We start from the raw sequence: 23312 nt of genomic DNA on the forward strand, positions 1-23312 counted from the left end.
AGCACCTTTGGCAGCGATTAGAGCCTTGAGTCTGTCCCTGTGTGGCTCATAGTGTTCTTATGGCTGGGTCCGGGAATGGGTGCAATGCAGGTTGCACGTTTATCCAGGTTTCTACAGTTCCCTAAGGGGTTCAGCCTTAGGGTGCGGCAGTTCGTAAAGAGGGCATTATCATGTTTACCACAGTTTTCTGTGGATTTGAGCCCTGGTCTGCCATGGCAGCGGCGAGTACACAGTTTCCAGGTTACTGCTGGTTTGCTGTGGGTTTGAGCCTCAGGCTGCCATGGTTCATCTGGTTGATGCTATGCAGCATCAATGTGCGCTTTACCAAGTCACGACAGATGTTCTGTTTTGGACTTGCGGTTTCTTGCACGAGTATTGATATTTCAGGATGGCAAGGTAAGTATTATTATTATTGGAACCATGGGGTCTATGGACTTGGGCTGCAGTGGCAGCGTGTCAGTGCGCATGGCCAATTTGTAGTAGGTTCTGGTTCCCTATATTGGGCACTGACAGTTCAGCGCCCAGTTCAGTATTAGGGAAAAAAGTGGCTTCTGTAACCCCTTTTTTGGAGATGTGGGCCTGCTAGTTTGGTATCAACTGAGCTGGCTTGGGGAGTGATTGTATGTCCCCATAGAATGTTATACAGAGTAACCGACTGAACGGGAAGGTACAGTTATGAATATAACTACAGTTCCTGAAGGCGGAAATAAGGTATAACATATTTTGGCCACATGCCGTCAGGGGGTTTGGGATCACTGAAGAGCAGTACTGAATTGAGAAATTAATGCGAGTATTATTGCCAGGAAGGTAGGGCTTCCGAGGGCGGGCTCGGCATTCATTGGCCCGTTGGGTGTGATTTCAATTTTCTTCAGGTGAATATGATTGGTTGTTGACTCCCCACAGTATGTTATACCTCATTCCCTCCTTCAGGGAACAGTAGTTATATTCATAACTAGGTTTTTCTAAGGATGATCAAATCTCGATTTTAAAGTCAGCACTGGATTTTTGTTTTCTTCTCATGTTGAAACTGTTTGGACTGTATTTTGTTCATTAATCATCATGCTCTCTTGGTTATTAAGATCATTCTGAACTTCACCTCCATGGATCTGTACAGGAGTCACCTGTGTTGGTATGACCATGTTGAGATCAGAGATGGATACTCCAGGAAAGCCCCTCTGAAAGGTTAGGATTTAAGAATGTCTTAGTCCCATACATGCACTATACACTATGGTAAAGTGATGCTGAAAATAAACTTAAATGTAACACAAGGGTGTATGGACAAAAAGGTAGCTCTGAGTGTAATATGGTGGTGTGTGTGTGTGTGTGTGTGTGTGTGTGTGTGTGTGTGTGTGTGTGTGTGTGTGTGTGTGTGTGTGTGTGTGTGTGTGTGTGTGTGTGTGTGTGTGTGTGTGTGTGTGTGTGTGTGTGTGTGTGTGTGTGTGTTGTTCCAGGTCGTTTCTGTGGGGATAAGCTGCCTGAACCAATCATCTCCACCGACAGCCGCCTATGGATCGAGTTCCGCAGCAGCAGTAACTGGGTGGGGAAGGGCTTCTCCGCTGTGTATGAAGGTAAGGCCAGAGCCCAATCCCCAGCAGCCCCATAACAACACAACTCGGCTGACTGACTGGCCACATCGGTCACCGATTGAACAACATGCCTGAAAGCAGCTCAGTGATTCTGTCAAATCCCCAAGTCTGACTGCCTCCATGTTGATGTATCCAGCACATCAGCATGGCTCATTGTAACATTGTATCCAGACTGTAAAGCAGGGTTGGGCAAACTTTATGGCTCGAGGGCCACATCGGGATTTTGAAATTCAACGGAGGGACGCATTTTTTGGGGGACCTCATTGTTCGTTAAAATCAATTTGCGGGGGCCTCCTGAGTGGCGCAGGGGTTTAAGGTACTGCATCACAATGCTTGAGGTGTCACTACAGACCCGGGTTTGATCCCAGGCTGTGTAACAGCTGGCCGTGACTGGAAGACCCATGAGGCGGCGCACAATTGGCCCAGCGTCGTCAGAGTTAGGAGAGGGTTTGGCAGGTTGAGATTTCCTTGTCCCATCGCGCTCTAGTGACTCCTGTGGCGGGCTGGGCGCATGCACACTGACTAGGACGCCAGGTGTACAGTGTTTCCTCTGAAACATTGGTTCGGCTGACTTCCAGGTTAAGCGGACATTGCGACTTGGCTGGGTCGAAGCAGTGCGACTTGGCTGGGTCGTGTTTTGGAGGACGCATAGGTCTCGACCTTCTCCTCTCCTGAGTCCGTACAGAAGTTGCAGCGATGCGACAAGATTGTAACTAACAATTTTATACCATGAAAAATGGGTAAATTGAAGTGCCCGACGAGCCAGCTATGGCCCGTGGGCCATACTTCACCCCCAACCCCCCCCCCCCCCCCCCTTTGCTGTAGAGCATGGTGTATTGAATATAGGAACCATTTAATTTAATCCACATTATGAAATCCATCAACCCATTGAAAGAAATGTGGTGATGATGATAGATAGCTATGACGTCACTGCATGTTCTCTGCCATTCAGCCATCTGTGGAGGGGAGGTGAAGAAGGATATCGGACAGATCCAGTCTCCTAACTACCCAGACGACTATCGGCCCAACAAGGTGTGCATATGGAAGATCAGTGTGTCTCAGGGCTACCACGTCGGCCTGACCTTCCAGTCCTTTGAGGTAAGAGATACGGGCCTCTACTTGTTCCTTTCACCCCCTTTATCCATTATCACATTTTTCCATACCACTACATCATTATCCTCTGCAACCTTTGTGTATGAGGAATGAAAATGACTTGGATGTTCTAACCCTGTCCCTTTTACCCATCCCTTCCTTAGATTGAGAGGCATGACAGCTGTGCCTATGACTACCTGGAGGTGAGGGATGGGAACTCCGAGAACAGCCCACTGGTGGGACGCTTCTGTGGTTACGACAAGCCAGATGACATTAAGACCAGTTCCAACCAGCTCTGGATGAAGTTTGTGTCTGATGGCTCTGTCAATAAGGCTGGCTTCGCTGCCAACTTTTTCAAAGGTCAGATCTCAAGGGTTTTGTACTGTATAAATAAACACCCAGAGAGTCATTGCTGATTGCATATGCCCTTGTTGTAGAAATTACCAGCCGAAGTTTCATAGTAATGAATCTCTCAGCATCATGTCATTACAAGGTGACATTTTGAGTAATTTGATAATTCTGTCATGATTGGTTGTGTTAAATTATATATAATTCAGGAGAGACAATTTCATCATTCATCATTTTGTGAGCTTTTAATGTTTATCTTTGGTTTAGTTTTGGAGGGGTGCACTTGTAGGCTGTTGAGTTGTGAGGCTATGTAAAGGGCGCTAACCTGTTGTTATTGTTGTTGTTGCGCTGGTTGTAGAGATGGACGAGTGCTCCAAGCCAGACAATGGTCGCTGTGAGCAACGCTGTGTCAACACACTGGGCAGCTACAAGTGTGCCTGTGACCCGGGCTATGAGCTGGCTGCCGACAAGCGCAGCTGTGAGGGTGAGTACAGTAGAATACTGACCAGAGCCTGCTCAATAATGCCTCCTCTACTGCAGGTCACACAGTAATGCAGTTCAGTGCTGTTCTTTAGTCACTGCCCCCCCCAAATACACCAGTTGCCCCACATACAGTAGCTAGAAGAAATACCTCCAGAGATGTGTGTACTCAACAGTTCGTCATTTGGATTTATTGCCACCCAATGGGGTTGTAATTTGTTGCCCTCACCCTACCAAAATTCAACTCCAACTTCACAGGTAATCAGAGCCCAAAGCAAGTGTTGAAAACATCCTGACTATTACGACCATCATCTGTAAATTAGAAACAGACAGAAGTGCTGCTGATGCAGGGGTTTATTGTTTTACCTTTTCGTTTTCCAAACCTGACCTCTGTCTGCCTCTAGAGGAGGAGTTCTGCTATGACATGTTCTTCAAACGTTGAAAAATTATCCAACTTAACCCTTTTGGGTGACATACATTTCTGCATGTTTAAGCTTTTGGTAAAAATATAGCAGGTTGTCTGTTAGAAAATGATCCTCAATTGTTAAATAATATCCAGCTTAACCTTTTTGGATGACATACATACATAAAATCCCACCAATATAGATAGATGTTTTGCACAAATTGTCATTGATACACATTTTTATATACACCATTGTATCCTTATAACCATATGAAGTTTAGGCACATCTTAACTATTGTCCTGGTCTTCTCCCATATGGATATCTGTCTGTCGGTGTGTCTGTCTGTGTGTGTAGCTGCATGTGGAGGTTTCATCACCAAGCTGAACGGCTCCATCACCAGTCCAGGCTGGCCTAGAGAGTACCCCCCCAACAAGAACTGTATCTGGCAGCTGGTGGCGCCCACACAGTACCGCATCACCCTGCTCTTTGACGTCTTTGAGACGGAGGGCAATGACGTGAGCACTGGGGTTATTATGACTGAGCACGGGTTGGGTTTGTTCTATCTCCATGGGCCTTAATGGTGTCATCATGGATCTGTCCTCCTGTCTGTCCTAGAGTACAGAATGTTGTCCTTATATTGTACTTTGTAATAGTATATATTCCTGTGCATCTTATTTGTGTACAAATTGTAATTGCATTCCCAAATGTTTCATGACCTGATGCTTCTCTGTCCAGGTGTGTAAATATGACTATGTGGAGGTGCGCAGTGGGCTCTCAGCAGACTCAAGGCTACATGGGAAATTCTGTGGAGCAGAGAAACCGGAGGCCATCACCTCTCAGTACAACAACATGCGCATTGAGTTTAAGTCCGACAACACTGTCTCCAAGAAGGGATTCAAAGCTCAGTTCTTCTCAGGTGAGCCTTTGGCACTGTGTGTGTGTCTTTCCCTCCAAGAGTCTGTTTCTGTGTGTATGAGTGAAGGTTAATCAATTCGACCCCACAAGTGTGTTTGAGTGCTAATAGCAGGGTGGTAGTGTAGGAGAAACGTTCATGAAAGTAGTGTCCCTTTATGTCCCCAGACAAAGACGAGTGCTCCAAGGAGAATGGAGGCTGCCAACACGAGTGTGTCAACACCTTCGGAAGCTACAGCTGTCAGTGCCGCAGTGGCTTTATGCTGCACGAGAACAAACACGACTGCAAAGAAGGTACCGATCGGCCACCTGCACACTGAAACTGAGACCCACTGGCACATTGATTCTGGGTTTATGTATTTTATGCGGGTTGGAGCTCTGGAGGTTATTTTTAGGGGGATGACTTAACAGGAGGTTGGTGGCACCTTAATTGGGGAGATAATGGTTGGAGTGGAATGGTATCAAATGCAACAGTCACATGGTTTATGTGTTTGATGCCATTCCATTGGCTCCGTTCAAGACATTATTAGCTGTCCTCCCCTGAACAGCCTCCAGTGGATGCCTTCCTATTGCAATGATTGGAGGTGAGCAAGTACACACTCCCTTGTGCCAAATACCACAGTGCAGCTCCTGAGTGGAGTTTGAACATTGGCCTGTGTGGAGCAGTAATGATATACAGGGGAGCGATGTTGATCTTGTGGATGTATTTTTGCAGCCGGCTGTGATCACGTTGTGAACAGTGTGACTGGCACTATCACAAGCCCCAATTGGCCAGATAAATACCCCAGCAAGAAGGCATGCACCTGGGCACTCTCCACCACCGCAGGCCATCGCATCAAAATCGTATGTGTCCCCCTTCAACTCTCTCTACAGTCTTAACATACAGACTGCATGTGTGTGTAGGTATGGGTACGCATGTGTTTGTGGGAAGGGGGGTTTGGGTGAACTGTGGAAACCATTGAGGACTTTGCACTGTACCGTACTGAGCACCACAGCCTCTGCTTGATTGAAATAATCCCCTAACCACAAATGTTTCCCCCTTCTGTCACAATCATACCGTTTTGTCTTAATCCATGGCAGACTGTACATATCTCAGCTTTTTGAATATGGTTAACTTGGCTTAGCCAATGAAAAGCGATGTTCTTTATTCCAATTGGTTTCTTAAGGTTATTACCCTGATAGGGAACCATTATATTTCATACTCAGCTCTTCTAGCTTTTGTAAAACAGGCTGTATACCGGCCACCTTCTTTCCTTATTTCTTTCCCCTCATGCTTTGTCTCAGGCCTTCAATGCAGTTGACATGGAGGCCCATCTAGAGTGTGCCTACGACCACATTGAGATCTACGACGGGCGCGACAGCAAAGCCCCCAGTCTGGGTCGCTTCTGTGGCACTAAGGAGCCTCCTCCCATCATGTCCAGCGCCAACAAGATGTTCATCCGCTTCTTCTCTGATAACTCTGTTCAGAAGAAGGGCTTCGAGGCCTCCCACACAGCAGGTACAGTGGGGCAAAAAAGTATTTAGTCAGCCACCAATTGTGCAAGTTCTCCCACTTAAAAAGATGAGAGGCCTGTAATTTTCATCGTAGGTACACTTCAACTATGACAGACAAAATGAGAAAAAAATCCAGAAAATCACATTGTAGGATTTTTAATGAATTTATTTGCAAATTATGGTGGAAAATAAGTATTTGGTCAATAACAAAAGTTTCTCAATACTTTGTTATATACCCTTTGTTGGCAATGACAGAGGTCAAAAGTTTTCTGTAAGGTTTTCACACACTGTTGCTGGTATTTTGGCCCATTCCTCCATGCAGATCTCCTCTAGAACAGTGACGTTTTGGGGCTGTTGCTGGGAAACATGGACTTTCAACTCCCTCCAAAGATGTTCTATGGGGTTGAGATCTGGAGACTGGCTAGGCCACTCCAGGACCTTGAAATGCTTCTTACGAAGCCACTCCTTCGTTGCCCGGGCGGTGTGTTTGGGATCATTGTCATGCTGAAAGACCCAGCCATGTTTCATCTTCAATGCCCTTGCTGATGGAAGGAGGTTTTCACTCAAAATCTCACGATACATGGCCCCATTCATTCTTTCCTTTACACGGATCAGTCGTCCTGATCCGCCCTAAAGTATGATGTTTCCACCCCCATGCTTCACAGTAGGTATGGTGTTCTTTGGATGCAACTCAGCATTCTTTGTCCTCCAAACACGACGAGTTGAGTTTTTACCAAAAAGTTATATTTTGGTTTCATCTGACCATTTGACATTCTCCCAATCTTCTTCTGGATCATCCAAATGCTCTCTAGCAAACTTCAGACGGGCCTGGACATGTACTGGCTTAAGCAGTGGGACACGTCTGGCACTGCAGGATTTGAGTCCCTGGCGGCGTAGTGTGTTTCTGATGGTAGGCTTTGTTACTTTGGTCCCAGCTCTCTGCAGGTCAATCACTAGGTCCCCCCCATGTGGTTCTGGGATTTTTGCTCACCGTTCTTATGATCATTTTGACCCCACGGGGTGAGATCTTGCGAGGAGCCCCAGATTGAGGGATATTATCAGTGGTCTTGTATGTCTTCCATTTCCTAATAATTGCATTAAAAATCCTACAATGTGATTTTCTGGAAAAAAAGTATAATTTTGTCTGTCATAGTTGAAGTGTACCTATGGTGAAAATTCCAGGCCTCTCTCATCTTTTTAAGTAGGAGTACTTGCACAATTGGTGGGTGACTAAATATCTTTTTTGCCCCACTGTATATTACTGCCATCACAATTTAGACTCTAGCCCGCTTTGTGAATAGAAATACTGCAGTGGTTTCTCATAAATTGCCATTGGTTAGTTCCTTCTAAATTATGTCTATGGTGGTTATTTTATCTTCAGAGTGCGGAGGTCGTCTCAAGGCTGAGGTCAAGACCAAAGACCTGTACTCCCATGCTCAATTTGGTGACAATAACTACCCCGGTGCATCTGACTGTCAGTGGGTGATCGCTGCTGAGAAAGGCTATGGGGTGGAGCTCATCTTCCAGACCTTTGAAATCGAGGAGGAGGCTGACTGTGGCTACGACTACATGGAGCTCTTTGATGGTGCTGACACCAAGTCCCCAAGGCTAGGACGCTACTGTGGCTCTGGGGTAAACTCATTGATAACCTCATCTATTGAAAGACTTTTTCTGGCCAAAGTAATTTCTAGCACCAACAGTATACTGTCATAATATAATTTCATAATATCATTTTTCTCTCGCTCAGGTCTAGTTTTATTGAACGACTGCAGCTGTGTTAAAACAACACTTTCAGAGGCAGTGTAAAATGACCTCTGCAGTCGAATAACCTTTTATAATGTGTGTCTGTGTTTGAGCGTTAAAGAATGGCCCCAGTGTTGTAAAGATTTCCACTCCGCTCTCCAGCTTTAATCACTTTGTTAAAGTTGTGTTCCTCTGGGTTGGACAATATTGCTTCAGTAGCAGCTGAGCTCAATAAGAGCGGGCCCTGGCTGGCTTGTGATAGGCTATCATGGTCTCCAGCACTGAGCTGTAACTGAGAATGAATCAGTGCTGAGGCTACAGTGGGTGGGGGGTAGCTGGAACAATGAGGCCACTGGGGAGTTGAAACGTTAGCTCCATAGGCCATGGAACACCCTTGATTTAATTTAACATACTTAATAATAAGCCTGTCTCTCTAGCTACTTTACTGATGCCTGGTACTGTAAATCAGTTCTAGCAGGAGCTGGAGGGCACATAATGCTCACAGTACCAAAATTACCACTTCCTCCATCAAGTCATTTTTAGACATGTTGGACTAAACTGCAAACTGAGATTGTAAAGTAAGGTGGAAAGCTCATTATGGGTTTTATTGGAGAATAAGTTGTTCACGCCAACAGTTCTAGGATAGGTTAAGTAATCCCTCTCACCCCACCCCCTAAGTTTTAGATGCACTATTGTTAAGTGACTGTCCCACTGGATGTCATAAGGTGAATGCACCAATTTGTAAGTCGCTCTGGATAAGAGCGTTTGCTAAATGACTTAAATGTAAATGTAAATGTAAAGTTCCCTCAGTCTATATCTGTGAGATATCATTTGGTTTTAATTAAAGTGCAGTCAGAGTGCCAGAAACCGACAGCCGTTAACTCAATCTGTGTGTTTTTTTACTCTGTTCCCCCAGCCTCCTGAGGAGATCTACTCTGCCGGCGACTCCATTGTAATCAAGTTCCGCTCTGACGACACCATCAACAAGAAAGGCTTCCATGTCCGCTACACCAGCACTAAGTTCCAGGACACACTGCATTCGCGCAAGTGACCAGCGGGGGCCGGAAAGGGCCGGGTGGGGAAGAGGGGCAAGCGGAGGGGCCCACAGGGGAGGCGCCAGCCTGACACTCGGAAACCGTCGGCCACCAAGATCATTCAGAAACGACAGAACAGCCGCAAGAGCACCAACCGCACCTCAGTCCCCAGGGCTCCAGCTCCCGACAGACTGTGAGGAGTAAAGCCATTCTGCAGTAGACCTTGTTTTTACCTTTTTTATGGTTATGATTGGGGTGGGTGGGTGGATATTCGGTTTAGGCGGATTCAGGGGGAAAGTTTATCTACCCCCAGGTTTTTTAATTTTATTTTAAAAACAAATGCCTCCTAATGAGAGCTAAATGAACAACAGTGGATTCTCAGGACCTGTAGGAAGGCAGGCATCAGCTGGACAGATCCCTGCTTTTGTCAGGCCAGCTCACCATGCCAGGGGGAAAGAAGGAGAAGAGGAGGAGACCGGAGGGAGTTCCAGAGGGATTAGCCAACCCCAACCTCCCGGCCGCACTCCTCCGGAATACTAGAGCTCCTCACATTCCCATCCCTATTGTTCAAGGATTCCAATCCATAAGAGGATTAGAGGAATACCTTTGACTTGAGGTTTTGATACTGTATGTCAGAGTTGCAAGTGTAATTGGAATTGTCCTGGCAACCAGTACAGGATTCTCATTATTATCATTAACAAGGAAATTAAGGAAGCAGTTATCTAATAAATCAAATGTGACCCATGTCTTCTGGTTGGTAATTGCTTGCCCATTGAGGGGCTATTGCTGTACCTCTCTGTGTAATTGTAATGAGTATGATTATTCAAAGGGAAGTGACATACTTTCCTCAACTCAAATCAATAAGCACTTTACAGTGAATTGTTCCAAATCATGAACTAATGAGATTTTGTCAAATGCAAGTTCACTGATTTTTTTTATGCATTATTATGCAAATCACTTCTATTCCCTGATTTATTTTTTCATTGCTCCATTTAGTTTCTCAGGCGTGCTGGAGATCTGTTTGTACCCTGTAACATTGGGGAATAAAGATGTGGTTTCTGTTTCAGTGTTGATCTACAGGTTTAATGTGCAGGAGTTTCTCCCACTAGACTACAACTCTCCATAGATAGTACAATATCCAGGTGTAAGCCAGAGCCTCCTTTATTGTAATAAAAGGCTCTGGGTGCTGGCAAGTCTTGAGTAGTCATTGTCATAGCAACCATTACACAATATAATCATCTGTTTATGGTGGAGCACTGCAGAAGTCCATGCTAGTATGAAAGTGTTGGTATTTTGCAGCAAGACTGATGTTGAATACATGTCAATTACTGTTATCCCACTCTATTTTCAGGTTATTTTTCATTTGACTGACAATTCCAGCTGTGTCACTTAATGTCTTTGCCTTTTATAACCAATCAATGCAGATGTTTAGCATGGTTGGATTTGTAAAAACCAATGGATGTGCTTGTGATAACAAAGTAAGTACTATGTGTGCTTGTATGCTGCCATTTGCTCCTGTCTCTTTTCAGCTGTCTGTGTTTAGCATGTGCTGGTTAGGTGAGAGTCCTGGGCACTGGAGAGAGAGAATACTTCCACAGGAGTCAGAACTGATTATTTTCTAATAGCCTGAAGCACATTGGTCTGAGACTGCCAAGCTCCACAAACCAATGAAGACCAAGCATTTTCAGTTATTCAATCGCACACTCTTAGCCCCCCCAAAAGGCTAACCATTTCATCTTCTGAAATGATTTCCTGGGTTTAGTTAGAGTTTCAGGCTATATTTGGTTTCAACATATCTGTAATAATGATGACCTGTGAACATATCCAGTGACCTCTGACCTCTGATGGTTCAGCCACTGTTTTGCTCTGTACAATACTGCCTTATTATTCATGTTGCATGAGTGATAATGTTATCAAGCAATAATCCTCAGGGTGGCACCAAATAGACTGTGAGCTCACACTAGCTGTGCTCACTGGAAACCAAATCTGTACATTTAACAGTAACAAATAGCATAGCCTGTCTTTGTGCATTTTAAATTTGCTAATATGAAAAGTATTTCTGTATTTTTTTTTTCTTGCTCAGCAGGAAATACATGGTTCTGTTCAGTAAAATTAAAAAGCAATTATTCTTGGAATCCATTTAATTAACTACATATTATATTCTCTGCCATGGCTGATGGACAGTAATTACAATTCTGAAATGATCACATCAGCTTGTCTCATACAGCTCTAGTAGGATATATAAGCACAGACATCTAATCATATTCCATATTGAGCTCGCAAGTGGTGCAGCGGTCTAAGGCACTGCAATTCAGTGTGTCACTACAGTTCCTGGTTTGAATCCAGGCTCTATCACATCCGGCCGTGATTGGGAGTCTCATAGGGAGGCGCACAATTGGCCAAGGTTTGGCCGGGATAGGCCATCATTGTAAATAAGAATTTGTTCTTAACTGACTTGCCTAGTTAAATAAAGGTACAAAACAATGTTGAACATAAGCTGTCAGGGTGCTGTGTGCTTTAGGGCTGTATTGAATCGCTTTACAGATATGCAATAGAAATGTAAAGGTCATTTCAGATTGAGCCGACATATGCAGCGCTCACAGTGAATGCAGCCTCCGCTAAAGCTGGAACATTGTCTTTCAATTTGAATCGCGCTGTAAAGCTGAACTTCCGCTGTCTGGATTGAATAGAGACACTCGTCATCAGACAGTAGGTGGCTTGTAGATATCTATGTCAATAACAGTTCTTTGTTTGCCTAATGATTTACATGAAAAATGAATTGCGCTCGAGCTATTTGTCATTAATTATTAACTGTCACCAGAGGAGAAGACATGTCCCAGCTGTCACAATTGGCTTAGTGTGACACTCAAATTCACTGAGCGTCACACTAAACTGATTGTGACATCTCTCTTAGTATATCTGATCCCCTGAGATATGGTGTTACCAAGCAAAATCGGAGGCAAGGGCTGCGAACCAAGGACAAGGACACACAAGTGTGATTGTAAAAACTGGAGCTGTAGTTAAGGGCAGTATACTTGCAAACAAAAACAATCAAAATAACAAAGAAATAACATCTCTTTTGAATGTTTGCCCTTCAAGAACATCTATAATTTCCTCAGATAGAGTAAGTGGGTAGTGCATTAGAGGTGCATTTGAAATGTGCCTTAGAACCTTAGATGGTTATATGCAACATAAACCTATATCATTTCACATATATCATAGCTCCCCTAAATGCAACAGAAGTCAAACTTTAGGGGGGGGGGCTTTAAAATATGCTAATTTAACCATTCTTTAAAATGTAGTGGTAAATGCACTACATGACCAAACGTATGTGGACACCTGCTCGTCGAACAACTTCCAAAATCATGAGCATTAATATGGAGTTGGTCCCCCTTTGCTGCTATAACAGCCTCCACTCTTCTGGGAAGGCTTTCCACTAGATGTTGGAACATTGCTGATGGGGCTTCTATTTAGCCACAAGAGCATTAGTAAGGCTGTGTACTGATTAGGCCTGGCTCGCAGTCGGCATCCAATTCATCCCAAAGGTGTTTGATGGGGTTGAGGTCAGGGTTCTGTGCAGGCCAGTCAAGTTCTTCCACACTGATCTTGACAAACTATTTCTGCATGAACCTCGGTTTGTGCACGAGGGAGGGCATTGTCATGCTGAAAAAGGAAATGGCCTCCCCCTAACTGTTGCCACAAATTTGGAAGCACAGAATCGTCTAGAATGTAATTGTATGCTGTAGCCCAAACCATGAAAAACCATTATTCCTGTTCCACCAAACTTTACAGTTGGCACTATGCATTGGGGCAGGTAGTGTTCTGGCATCCACCAAACCCAGATTAGTCTGTTGGACTGCCAGATGGTGAAGCGTGATTCATCACTCCAGATAATGTGTGTCCATTGCTCCAAAGTCCAGTTGCGGTGAGCTTTACAACACTCCAGCCGACGCATGGCATAGCACGTGTTGATCTTAGGCTTGTGTGCAGCTGCTCAGCCATGGAAACCAATTTCATGAAGCTCCCGACTAACAGTTATTGTGCTGACGTTGCTTCCAGAGGGAGTTTGGAACTCTGTAGTGAGTGTTACAACCCGAGGACAATTTTATGCGCTTCGGCACTCGGCGATCCCGTTCTGTGAGCTTGTGTGGCCTACCACTTTGTGGCTGAGTCTTGTTTCTCCTCGGTGTTTCCACTTCACAATAACAGCATTTATAGTTGAATGGGGCAGCTATAGCAGGGCAGAAATTTAACCAACTGACTTGTTGGAAAGGTGGCTTCCTATGAAGGTGCGATTGAAAGTCACTGAGCTCTTCAGTATGGCCATTGTACTGCAATGTTTGTCTATAGAGATTGCATGGCTGTGTGCTCGATTTTATACACCTGCCAGCAACAGGTGTGGCTGAAATAGCCGAATCCACCATACTTTTGTATATATAGTGTATGTTTTACATTGGTAAATATTAAAATAAAAGCTTCTAAATTAAAACGAACACCCCCACTTCTCTGTTATGGATTAAGCCATGTATTTCTATGTAGAGCACTGTACACTCAGTAGTGTTGAATTTCAGCCTCAACTGAGCTCTTTATGCATACATTTTCCTCTGTACTTCCTAATTGTCGCTATTTGTTTTCCATGCGTCCTTGACAAAAAACAACCTATGCCTTTATTGCAATGCATTAGATTTATCTGTTGATTTGTCATTGTTTGCTTTAGTCAGTCCGTTGTTTAGAGCGCTCATTGCTTTTTTTCCCAGGCCTGCGAGGGTACTGTTGTTCTTCGTGCCATACTTGGCCAGTAGTAGACCATTTATTTACCTTTATTTTATGTTTTTTTTAAATCAATATTTGTTTTCTTTCCTTGATCAGCTGATGATGGTCGACAATATCACTAGGTAACTATTACTGTACCAACTATCCATAGTTGGTACAGGGTTTAAATTCAGTGTCCTAATTCAATTGTTAAATGCTCAATAATGACCAATAACATTAATGTAAGGAAAGGCAATATTTTATATCACATGATCTGTGAAGACACCGAGCATTAACTCTTGAATTATGGACAACTCATGAATGAGGGTGTAAAACATGTTTTGATTCAACTCATATTCTATTGAATGTTGGCTACCTGTCCTGCGTGTGTTCATGTGTAAAACTGCCTTGGTCTAGTGGAGAGTAAAAGCAAGTTAACGCTGTTTTACCAAAAGTATAAGGGGCGTTACTTTTATTTACCACAATCAGAGTTTACCCACCATTTTTGTTTTACCACTACATCAGGGGCTACTGGTAGGCCTATTTGAAGTTCATGGTGAGACGCATTGTAGCCTAGTTTAGTAAATAGTGTGTTAGTGACCATCCCATTTTCCTTGGACAGTTTCAGCCCCATTTCAGGTGTCCAAACTTTTCAGGCTACAAAAAAGGTACATTTGTCAGCAAGACGCATCAATTAATGTAGGCCTAATCAATGGCAATTTCTAATTAGTTGTGCTCATGCCACATTAAAAGGTCATTCATTTTTAAATTACGTCATTATTATTAGGCCCATAAATAAATGGTGTGCATGCGCAAGAACAATGAGACAGATATTTCACTGGATGTAGCATATAAATGTGAAGCATCCCTTTGGCTTTTCTTACACTCACCAAATATGGTGATAAGAGGAAGCCCACTAACCGGCAGTGGAAGAACATAACTGCTAGTACGCGCCAATTGGATCTCGCTAGCTGGTGCTTTGTTCTGCCCACGTCGTTTATTGTTCTGCCCACTATGATTCATTTGCTCCCATTGGAAACGACAGGCTCTGGCCTATATGGGTTAGTTATACAAATCTTTGGTGGTTCTGTAAAGTGGTAGCAAAGCTGTTTAGGCTCCCTCGTGGCGCAGCGGTCTAAGATATTACATCTCAGTGCAAGAGGCTTCACTGTAGTCATTGGTTCAAATCCAGGCTGCATCACATCTGGTCGTGATTGGGAGTCACAGGGCGGAGCACAATTGGCCCAGTGTCATCTGGGGTAGGCCGTCATTGTAAATAAGAATGTGTTCTTAACTGTCTTGCCTAGTTAGTAGACCACAGACTGTCGTTTCCAATGGTCACATATTTAGCGGGAGTAGCAAAATTGTGTTCCTAAGTCCAATAGTGCAGTAATATCTAACAATACACACATCTAAAAGTAAAATAAAGAAATTTATAAATATTAGGATGAGCAATGTCAGAGTGGCATTGACTGAAATACAGTAGAATAGAATACAGTATATACAGTTGAAGTCGGAAGTTTACATATACCTTAGCCAAATACATTTAAACTCAGTTATTCACAATTCTTGACATTTAATCAGAGTAAAAATTCCCTGACTTAGGTCAGTTAGGATCACCACTTTATTTTAAGAATGTGAAATGTCAGAATAATAGTAGAGAGTGATTTATTTCAGCTTTTATTTCTTTCATCACATTCCCAGTGGGTCAGAAGTTTACATACACTCAATTATTATTTGGTAGCATTGCCTTGAAATTGTTGAACTTGGGTCAAACGTTTCAGGTAGTCTTCCACAAGCTTCCCACAATAAGTTGGGTAATTTTGGCCCATTCCTCCTGACAGAGCTGGTGTAACTGAGTCAGGTTTGCAGGCCTCCTTGCTCGCACACACTTTTTCAGTTCTGCCCACAAATGTTCTATAGGGTTGAGGTCAGGACTTTGGGATGGCCCCTCCAATACCTTAACACTGTTGTCCTTAAGCCATTTTGCCACAAATTTGGAAGTGTGCTTGGGGCCATTGTCCATTTGGAAGACCCATTTGTGACCAAGCTTTAACTGATGTCTTGAGATGTTGCTTCAATATATCCACATAGTTTTCCATCCTTATGATGCCATCTATTTTGTGAAGTGCACCAGTCCCACCTGCAGCAAAGAACCCATAGAGCATGATGCTGCCACCCCCGTGCTTCACGGTTGGGATGGTGTCCTTCGGCTGGCAAGCCTCCCCCTTTTTCCTCCAAACACAACGATCGTCATTATGGCCAAACAGTTCTAATTCTGTTTCATCAGAGGACATTTCTCCAAAAGTATGACATTTGTCCCCATGTGCAGTTGCAAACCACAGTGGTTTTGGAGTAGTGGCTTCTTCCTTGCTGAGCGGCCTTTCAGGTTCTGTTGATATAGGACTCGTTTTACTGATATAGATACTTTTGTATCTGTTTCCTCCAGCATCTTCACAAGGTCCTTTGCTGTTATTCTGGGATTGATTTGCACTTTTTGCACCAAAGTACGTTCATCTCTAAGAGACAGAACGCATCTCCTTCCTGAGCGGTATGACGGCTACGTGGTCCCATGGTGTTTATACTTGCGTACCATTGTATGTACAGATGAATGTGCTACCTTCAGGTGTTTGGAAATTGCTTCAAGGATGAACCAGACTTGTGGAGGTCTACACATTTTTATCTGAGGTCTTGGCTGATTTCTTTTGATTTTCCCATGATGTCAAGCAAAGAGGCACTGAGTTTGAAAGTAGGCCTTGAAATACATCCACAGATACACCTCCAATTGACTCAAATTATGTCAATTATCCTACCAGAAGCTTCTAAAGCCATGACCTCATTTTCTGGGATTTTCCAAGCTGTTTAAAGGCACAGTCAACTTAGTGTATGTAAACTTTGGATTCAGTGGAATTGTGATACAGTGAATTATAGGTGCTATAATCTGTTGGGAAAATGACTTTGTTTCATACACGAAGTAGATGTCCTAACCGACTTGCCAAAACTATACTTAACAAGAAATTTGTGGAGTGGTTGAAAAACGAGCTTTAATAACTCCAACCTAAGTGTATGTAAACTTCCGACTTCAACTGTACACCTATTTCACTTTTGCATGGCAAAAAAAAACAAATGACCTCTGACATGCATCCACTGTTTTGAACAGATTAGATTCTACTATTTAGAATGAGCTTACATCATGAGTGCACAAGGGAGAATGCAACAAGCATGCAGATGTAATAAGTGAAAACACATAATCTAACTGGTGATAGCTAGCTAACATAATATCACGAAGCATGATGCGCTAGCCAGTTAACTTTTATTCTGAAATAACTTTTATTCTGAAATAACTTCACATATATGAGTTAGTCAGATATTAGTTTAGAAAGACTTGAAATTGTCATGGGAGCTAACTAGCTAGCAAGCTGCTTATCAAAGGTGGGTAACTGGTTAATTTGACCCCAAAAATCAACCAAAAAAATCACTGTCTTTCTCAAAATTATTGTAGCTAGCTACTTAATTCGATCATGCTTTGTGATACATAAGGTCCTATGCTGTTTCAATCCATACAACATAACATTTGCGTGATTGCACACGCACACTTCACCGTGTAGGTGTTCCCCAATGGAAATATGCAAATACATGCTAGAACGCGCCAATAGGATCTCGCTAGCTCGTGCTTGGCTCTACCGCCTCCTTGCTTGTCCCGCCTACTATGACTAATTTGTATTCGGAGTGGACTTCTAGTCCGACTCAGGAGGCGGGTACACCATCCACCGCTTCCAAGTATATATTTCGCTTATGTTCAGTCTCTGGACAATAAAGTAGACCAACTAAAGTTGAGGATCTCCTTCCAGAGAGACAGAGATTGTAACATACTCTGTTTCACGGAATCATGGCTTTTGTTCACCCTACCTAGAATAACCTACAATCAAATGCGGACCATATTACCTCCCGAGAGAATTCTCTTTGGTTAAGGTCACAGCAGTGTATATTCCCCCTCAAACCCAATACCACGATCGCTCTCAAGGAACTACACGGAACTTTATGCAAACTGGAAAGCACATATCCTGAGGCTGCATTAATTGTTGTTGGGGATATTAACAAAGCAAATTTGAGGAAAACACTACCAAAATTCTATCAACACATTGACTGTAGCACTCTTGCTGGGAAAATACTCTAGCACTGCTATTTTCTCTTCAGGGATGCCTACAAAGGCCCTCCCCGCTCCCCTTCGGCAAATCAGATCACAGCATCTCAAGACATCAGTGAGGAAGTTAAAGTTTAGTCGCAAATGGGTCTTCCAAATTAACAAAAACCCCAAGCATTCTTCTAAAGTTGTGGCAAAATGGCTTAAGAACAACAAAGTCAAGGTATTGGAGTGGCCATCACAAAACCCTAGCAATTTTGTGGGCAGAATTGAAAAAGCGTGTGCAAGCAAACAGGCCTACAAATCTGACTCAGTTACACCAGCTTTGACAGGAGGAATTGGCCAAAATTCACCCAACTTATTGTGGGAAGCTATCTGAAACATTTGACCCAAGTTCAACAATTTAAAGACAATGCTACCAAATACTAATTAAGTGTATGTAAACTTCTGACCCACTGAGAATGTGATGAATGAATTAAAAGCTGAATCACTCTAATATTATTCTGACATTTCACATTAAAATAAAGTAGTGATTCTAACTGACCTAAGGCAGGGAGTTTTTACTAGGATTAAATGTGAGGGATTGTGAAAAACTGAGTTTAAATGATTTGGCTACGGTGTATGTAAACTTCCGACTTCAACTGTATTTATGCTGTTGTTCAAATGCACAGATCGCTTTTTAGATCTTCTCAAAGAAACTACCAGTAGTTTGAAAACTTGGCATCATATACTTCTGTCATGCTGCGGCCACCACTAAACTCTTAGTAAGTGGTGTCAAGTGCTTTGCAAAGGGCATTGAGTGCCTTCACCCGAGAGGCTCTCAAATGCTCATATCTTAGCATTGGTTCAGGATTGAGGCATTTAAAACAGCCGATGTGTGAATAATTTGTAGAATTGTGTATTGTGGGCCAATCCGAGACACTCCATTTAGTGTGATATGTTTTGTTTCGTATGTTATGTATTAATTTGTGGATGACCATCATCCATTTCGTTTGATATGTTATGAATTACAATTAGTTTGATATGTAAAAACATTGTCACAAATTTGCAAAACCTATGATTTTTACGAATTCCAATGTGTTAGCTAAACCTTCCCTTAACCCTAACCTTATCCCTAACCCATAGCCTAGCTAACATTAGCCAGCTAGCTAATGTTAGCTAGTTGGCTAATGCTAACATTAGCTAGCTGGCTAACTTTAGCTAGACTAGGGGTTAAGGTTAAGGTTATTAGTTAGGTTAAAGGTTTAGGGTTAGGTTTAGCTAAAAGGGTTAACATTAGGGAAGGGTTAGCTAACATGCTAAGTAGTTGCAAAGTAGCTAAAAATTGGAAGTAGTTGCTAATACAGTTTTTTCCAACTGCTTACACAAGTTTTCAAAACTGGCTCCTTTTTTTCAAAACTACACAATTCCCAAAACTGCACACACAAAATGCCTCACATCTCCTTCAAAATGTAACACTGCATTCAAAATACCATAAACACATGTCAGAATGAAGCATTTGCATCAAATGGCATACATTGCTTTCATAATAGTACATTTTTGGCTATACCATGTAAACACTGTTGTTCTAAATCTAAAGTTATTTGGTCTTTCATAGGATTATATCTACATTTCAATACAGTGTTCTACAGTGAAAGTAATCTGGTGAGAGGGGTAACAAGTACACTGTAAACACTAATGCAATGTAGAAACAGAAAAGATTTATTTTGGCCAAACATTACCGTTGTATGCAGTAGCATACAACAAAACCATAAACATATGTAAACCAAAAGTATATTATTTAGAATACAGTAAAGAACACAATTGTGTGTGTGGGGTCCCGGTGGGGCAGTCCAGGAATTGGTGGGGGGGGGCAGTTACCAGTGCTAAGTTACGCTTCATCTCTTCTTCGGCCTGGGTCTGGCCACAATACTTCGTCCACATCACAAGATACGTTTTCTCTTACCAAATATCGAGGGAAGTATCTCCGAGCATGGCGTATCCAACCTTGGACAGAGGCTACCTCTATGTCCCCACATGCGTCCTCCATTGCCTGGAGAAGCGTCATGCGGGCATAGGGTTGGCGATCATACACTTTCCAGCGCCGGGCTGAGAATAATTCCTCTATGGTATTTAGGAAAGGTGAATATGGGGGTAGGTACAAAACTATAAAGTGTGGATGGCAAACCAGTTTTGGACCAGAACAGCCTGGTGAAAACTAACATTGTCCCATAAAACCACAACTCTAGCAGGCTCCTGATCTGGATCAGGGACAAGCATTGTGTAAATTGCATCCAGAAAAGTGAGCATATGGCCGGTGTTGTACGGACCCAGTGTGGCATTGTGATGGAGGACCCCGTTTTGAGTGATGGCAGCACACATAGTTATATTACCCCCACGCTGTCCAGGGACATTGGTAATTGCCTTCTGTCCTATTACATTTCTTCCGCGGCGCCTGGTTTTAGTGAGGTTGAAGCCAACCTCATCCACATAAATAAATTAATGCCGAATTACATGGGCATCCAGCTCCAATACTCTCTAACAGACAAAAGGATATATAGATGAGTAAATATGGTATGTCTGAAGTACTGGAAGTAGTGTTGCATACATACCTCTACAAAGTCATTTCGCATATTCTTGACTATGTCAGAGTTTCTCTCAAATGGCACCTTGTAAAGTTGTTTCATCGTCACTCGGTGCCGTTGGAGGATGCATTGTATGGTCGACAGGCTTACAGCATTGATGTTGTTAAATATGGTGTCATTATTCAAGATATGCTCTCTTATCTCTTGAATCCTAATTGCATTGTTGGCCAAAACCATATTTATAATTGCAGTCTCTTGTACATCTGTAAACAAGTGTCCTCGTCCTCGATGATGTCTTTCCCTTTCCACTCTGTACAGAATTCAAACACAGTATGTGTTCAGCATAGGAACTGTAAACAATGTACAAAAAAAGGTAGTACAGCATGATAACCAACCTCATTCATTCAATGCAGTGCAGTAAATGGATGGCTTAGAGTTACAAATGTTTATGCAATACTATGCAGTCATACGTATTTTACCGTACATTACTGTAATGCTAAAATAGTCGTTAGATAGTTGCATACCTGTTCTCATTTCTGAAGGTTCGAATTATGGACGCCACTGTAAATCGACTCAAGTTGAGCTGGACTCTCAGTCAAGCCTCTCATGGTCAAACCGTGGTTGATCACATGATCAACAAGTGTTGCCCTAATCTTATAAGAGATGGCTCTCCTTCCTTCTCTTCTTTGCCCTCATCCTCTTCCTCTCGCCCCTCTTGCTCTCTGTCCATTGTTGGCATCCATTGTTCAAAACAGGTCATCTGACCTTTGACCTATTTATAAGCCTATACTACAGTAAAGCAGTGATTGGTTAGTGATCAGCTAAGCTATTAGTGTTTGCACATGTGAGGAGTGTGTGTGTGACCTGGTGAATAAGTGTTACATTTTGATTGGTTGTGTTTGGAAAAGGAAAACAAGTCACTTCCTGTTACATTTTTGTGTTTTAGGTAGAGAATTGTGTGTAGTGTTTTGAAAAAAGTGTTTTATGTAATTGACAACTGAGTCAAAAGCTGAGAAATAGCTTATGGTTTTGGAAATTTGGTGTGTAGATTAGCACTTTGAGTGAGAGGTTTCAAAAATCGTGTGACATGAAAAGATTTTGTGTAAGCAGTTGGAAAAAACTGTAATCTGAAATGCTGAAGTTGTCCATGATGAGATTCAAACACGCAAACTTGCTAGTCGTTCACCATCCTTTCGAATTTGCCTTCAGTAACCTTCTGTCTTATGTAACCATATCAAACATAACATATCATACTAATTTGAGTGTCCTGGATTTATTACGCTTACTATGTTGTGTCGAATCTATGAGACCAGGCTGTGTGGGTGGACAAGGAAAGGACAAAGGGAGGGAGACTAGGCACAGTTCATGTACTGTACTGTGCCCAGTGCTTTATTTGTAAATTGGGAGGTGCCAGAACAAAAAGTGAGCATGAGGGGGGATGCCCTGGGGGGCTTTGAGATACCGGAACGCATGAAAAACGATATAGACATCTAAAGCATTACATGCATGTCATAGTATTTGTGTAGTGTCATAGAGCGGTATAGTAGAGGTGCTTGCAGGAGTTGCACAAAAGGGGAAATATTTTTGTAGCGTAGGGTCTGCTATTACTTTTTGCCTTTACATTTTTGTTTGTTTGTCATTTTACATGGAGACTTTAGCATAATCTTTTTTAATTACACAAATTATCAAAATGACAGGCAACTTTGACATTGAAAAACTGAGATCAATAAAAACAACCTTGTCTTTAATCCCTCAACAGCCTAGACCTAGGTGTGTGGAGACACATATTGTACAATATTAGGGAATTATAAGGCTAAAAAAAGCTTTCCAGTTTCACTGACTCACCCAATTATGCACAGTTCATGCATAGCTGATGTGCTCATGCCAAAAGACTCTCTCTCTCATTTTACTTTGTAAAACAATGTTTGTTTTCTCAAAATGTCTGTTTGGAAGTTGATAGAATATTGCGGTAGCCTCTACAGACAGATCAGTCATCTCTTTTCAGCAGGAGCCATTTGCTTTCCAACCTGTGTTTTCCGGAAATTGTATTTGAAATACTGCAAAAGACCTGTTTGGGCAGCATGCTCTTCACTGACAGAGTTGCGGCACATTCCGGACTGTAGGCTATGCCTTCCAATTGTGCTACACACAATCCACAGCTAGGCAAAAATGAAATAAGCTATTGATCCTCTGTGTCTAAATTATAGGCCTACTCCTTGTGTAGTATTCTGAATGAATTCATTAATTTATGAACAGACTGCTATAATTCTATAACTTTGGCAAATGTAGCCAAATTTCAATTTACCAGGTTTTCTGCAGATATGATTCTATAAGGAAATAAATGATGAATTGCAATGCTGGAGAGATGATAGTTGCAGGCTCATATCTATCCGAGCAGCGCGAGGTAGAGAGATAATCAGTGTCCACCCGTCATTGAGGGCAGGTGGGGCAGGGCCCCAACTGTTTTGAGCCCCACATTTTTAGCAACAAAACAAATATATATAAAGCACCAGTCAAAAGTTTGGACACACCTACTCATTCCAGAGTTTGTATTTTTATTATTTAATACATTTTAGAATAATAGTGAAGACATCAAAACTATGAAATAACACATGGAATCATGAAGTAACCAAAAAGACTATTGACAAATACAAATGTATTATATATTTGAAATTCTTCAAAGTATTCACTGTAATGGAATTTGAATGTTTGTGCTTTTCTTATAACTAATTTCTGTGTTTTATTAATTAATTAAATGA

At 42.5% G+C, this 23312-nt stretch overlaps 1 protein-coding gene across 2 annotated transcripts in view; it reads left to right on the forward strand.

Annotated features, from left to right (window-relative positions):
• Positions 1-11881, forward strand: part of LOC124034333 (bone morphogenetic protein 1-like) — a 52233-nt gene extending 40352 nt beyond the window's left edge. The window contains exons 10-21 of one of the 2 annotated variants that reach the window (XM_046347389.1): positions 1080-1182; positions 1452-1568; positions 2539-2684; positions 2843-3038; positions 3385-3510; positions 4265-4425; positions 4646-4826; positions 4991-5116; positions 5538-5665; positions 6107-6320; positions 7698-7948; positions 8976-11881. In XM_046347389.1, the coding sequence (XP_046203345.1) occupies positions 1080-1182; positions 1452-1568; positions 2539-2684; positions 2843-3038; positions 3385-3510; positions 4265-4425; positions 4646-4826; positions 4991-5116; positions 5538-5665; positions 6107-6320; positions 7698-7948; positions 8976-9110 (1884 nt within the window). In that variant the 3' untranslated portion in view covers positions 9111-11881. The remainder of the gene's footprint in view (positions 1-1079; positions 1183-1451; positions 1569-2538; positions 2685-2842; positions 3039-3384; positions 3511-4264; positions 4426-4645; positions 4827-4990; positions 5117-5537; positions 5666-6106; positions 6321-7697; positions 7949-8975) is intronic. The other variant, XM_046347390.1, reaches the window with a different exon arrangement.
• Positions 11882-23312: the final 11431 nt, after the last annotated feature.

This window comes from Oncorhynchus gorbuscha, linkage group LG04, assembly GCF_021184085.1.
Source record: "Oncorhynchus gorbuscha isolate QuinsamMale2020 ecotype Even-year linkage group LG04, OgorEven_v1.0, whole genome shotgun sequence".
NCBI classification, from domain to species: domain Eukaryota; kingdom Metazoa; phylum Chordata; class Actinopteri; order Salmoniformes; family Salmonidae; genus Oncorhynchus; species Oncorhynchus gorbuscha.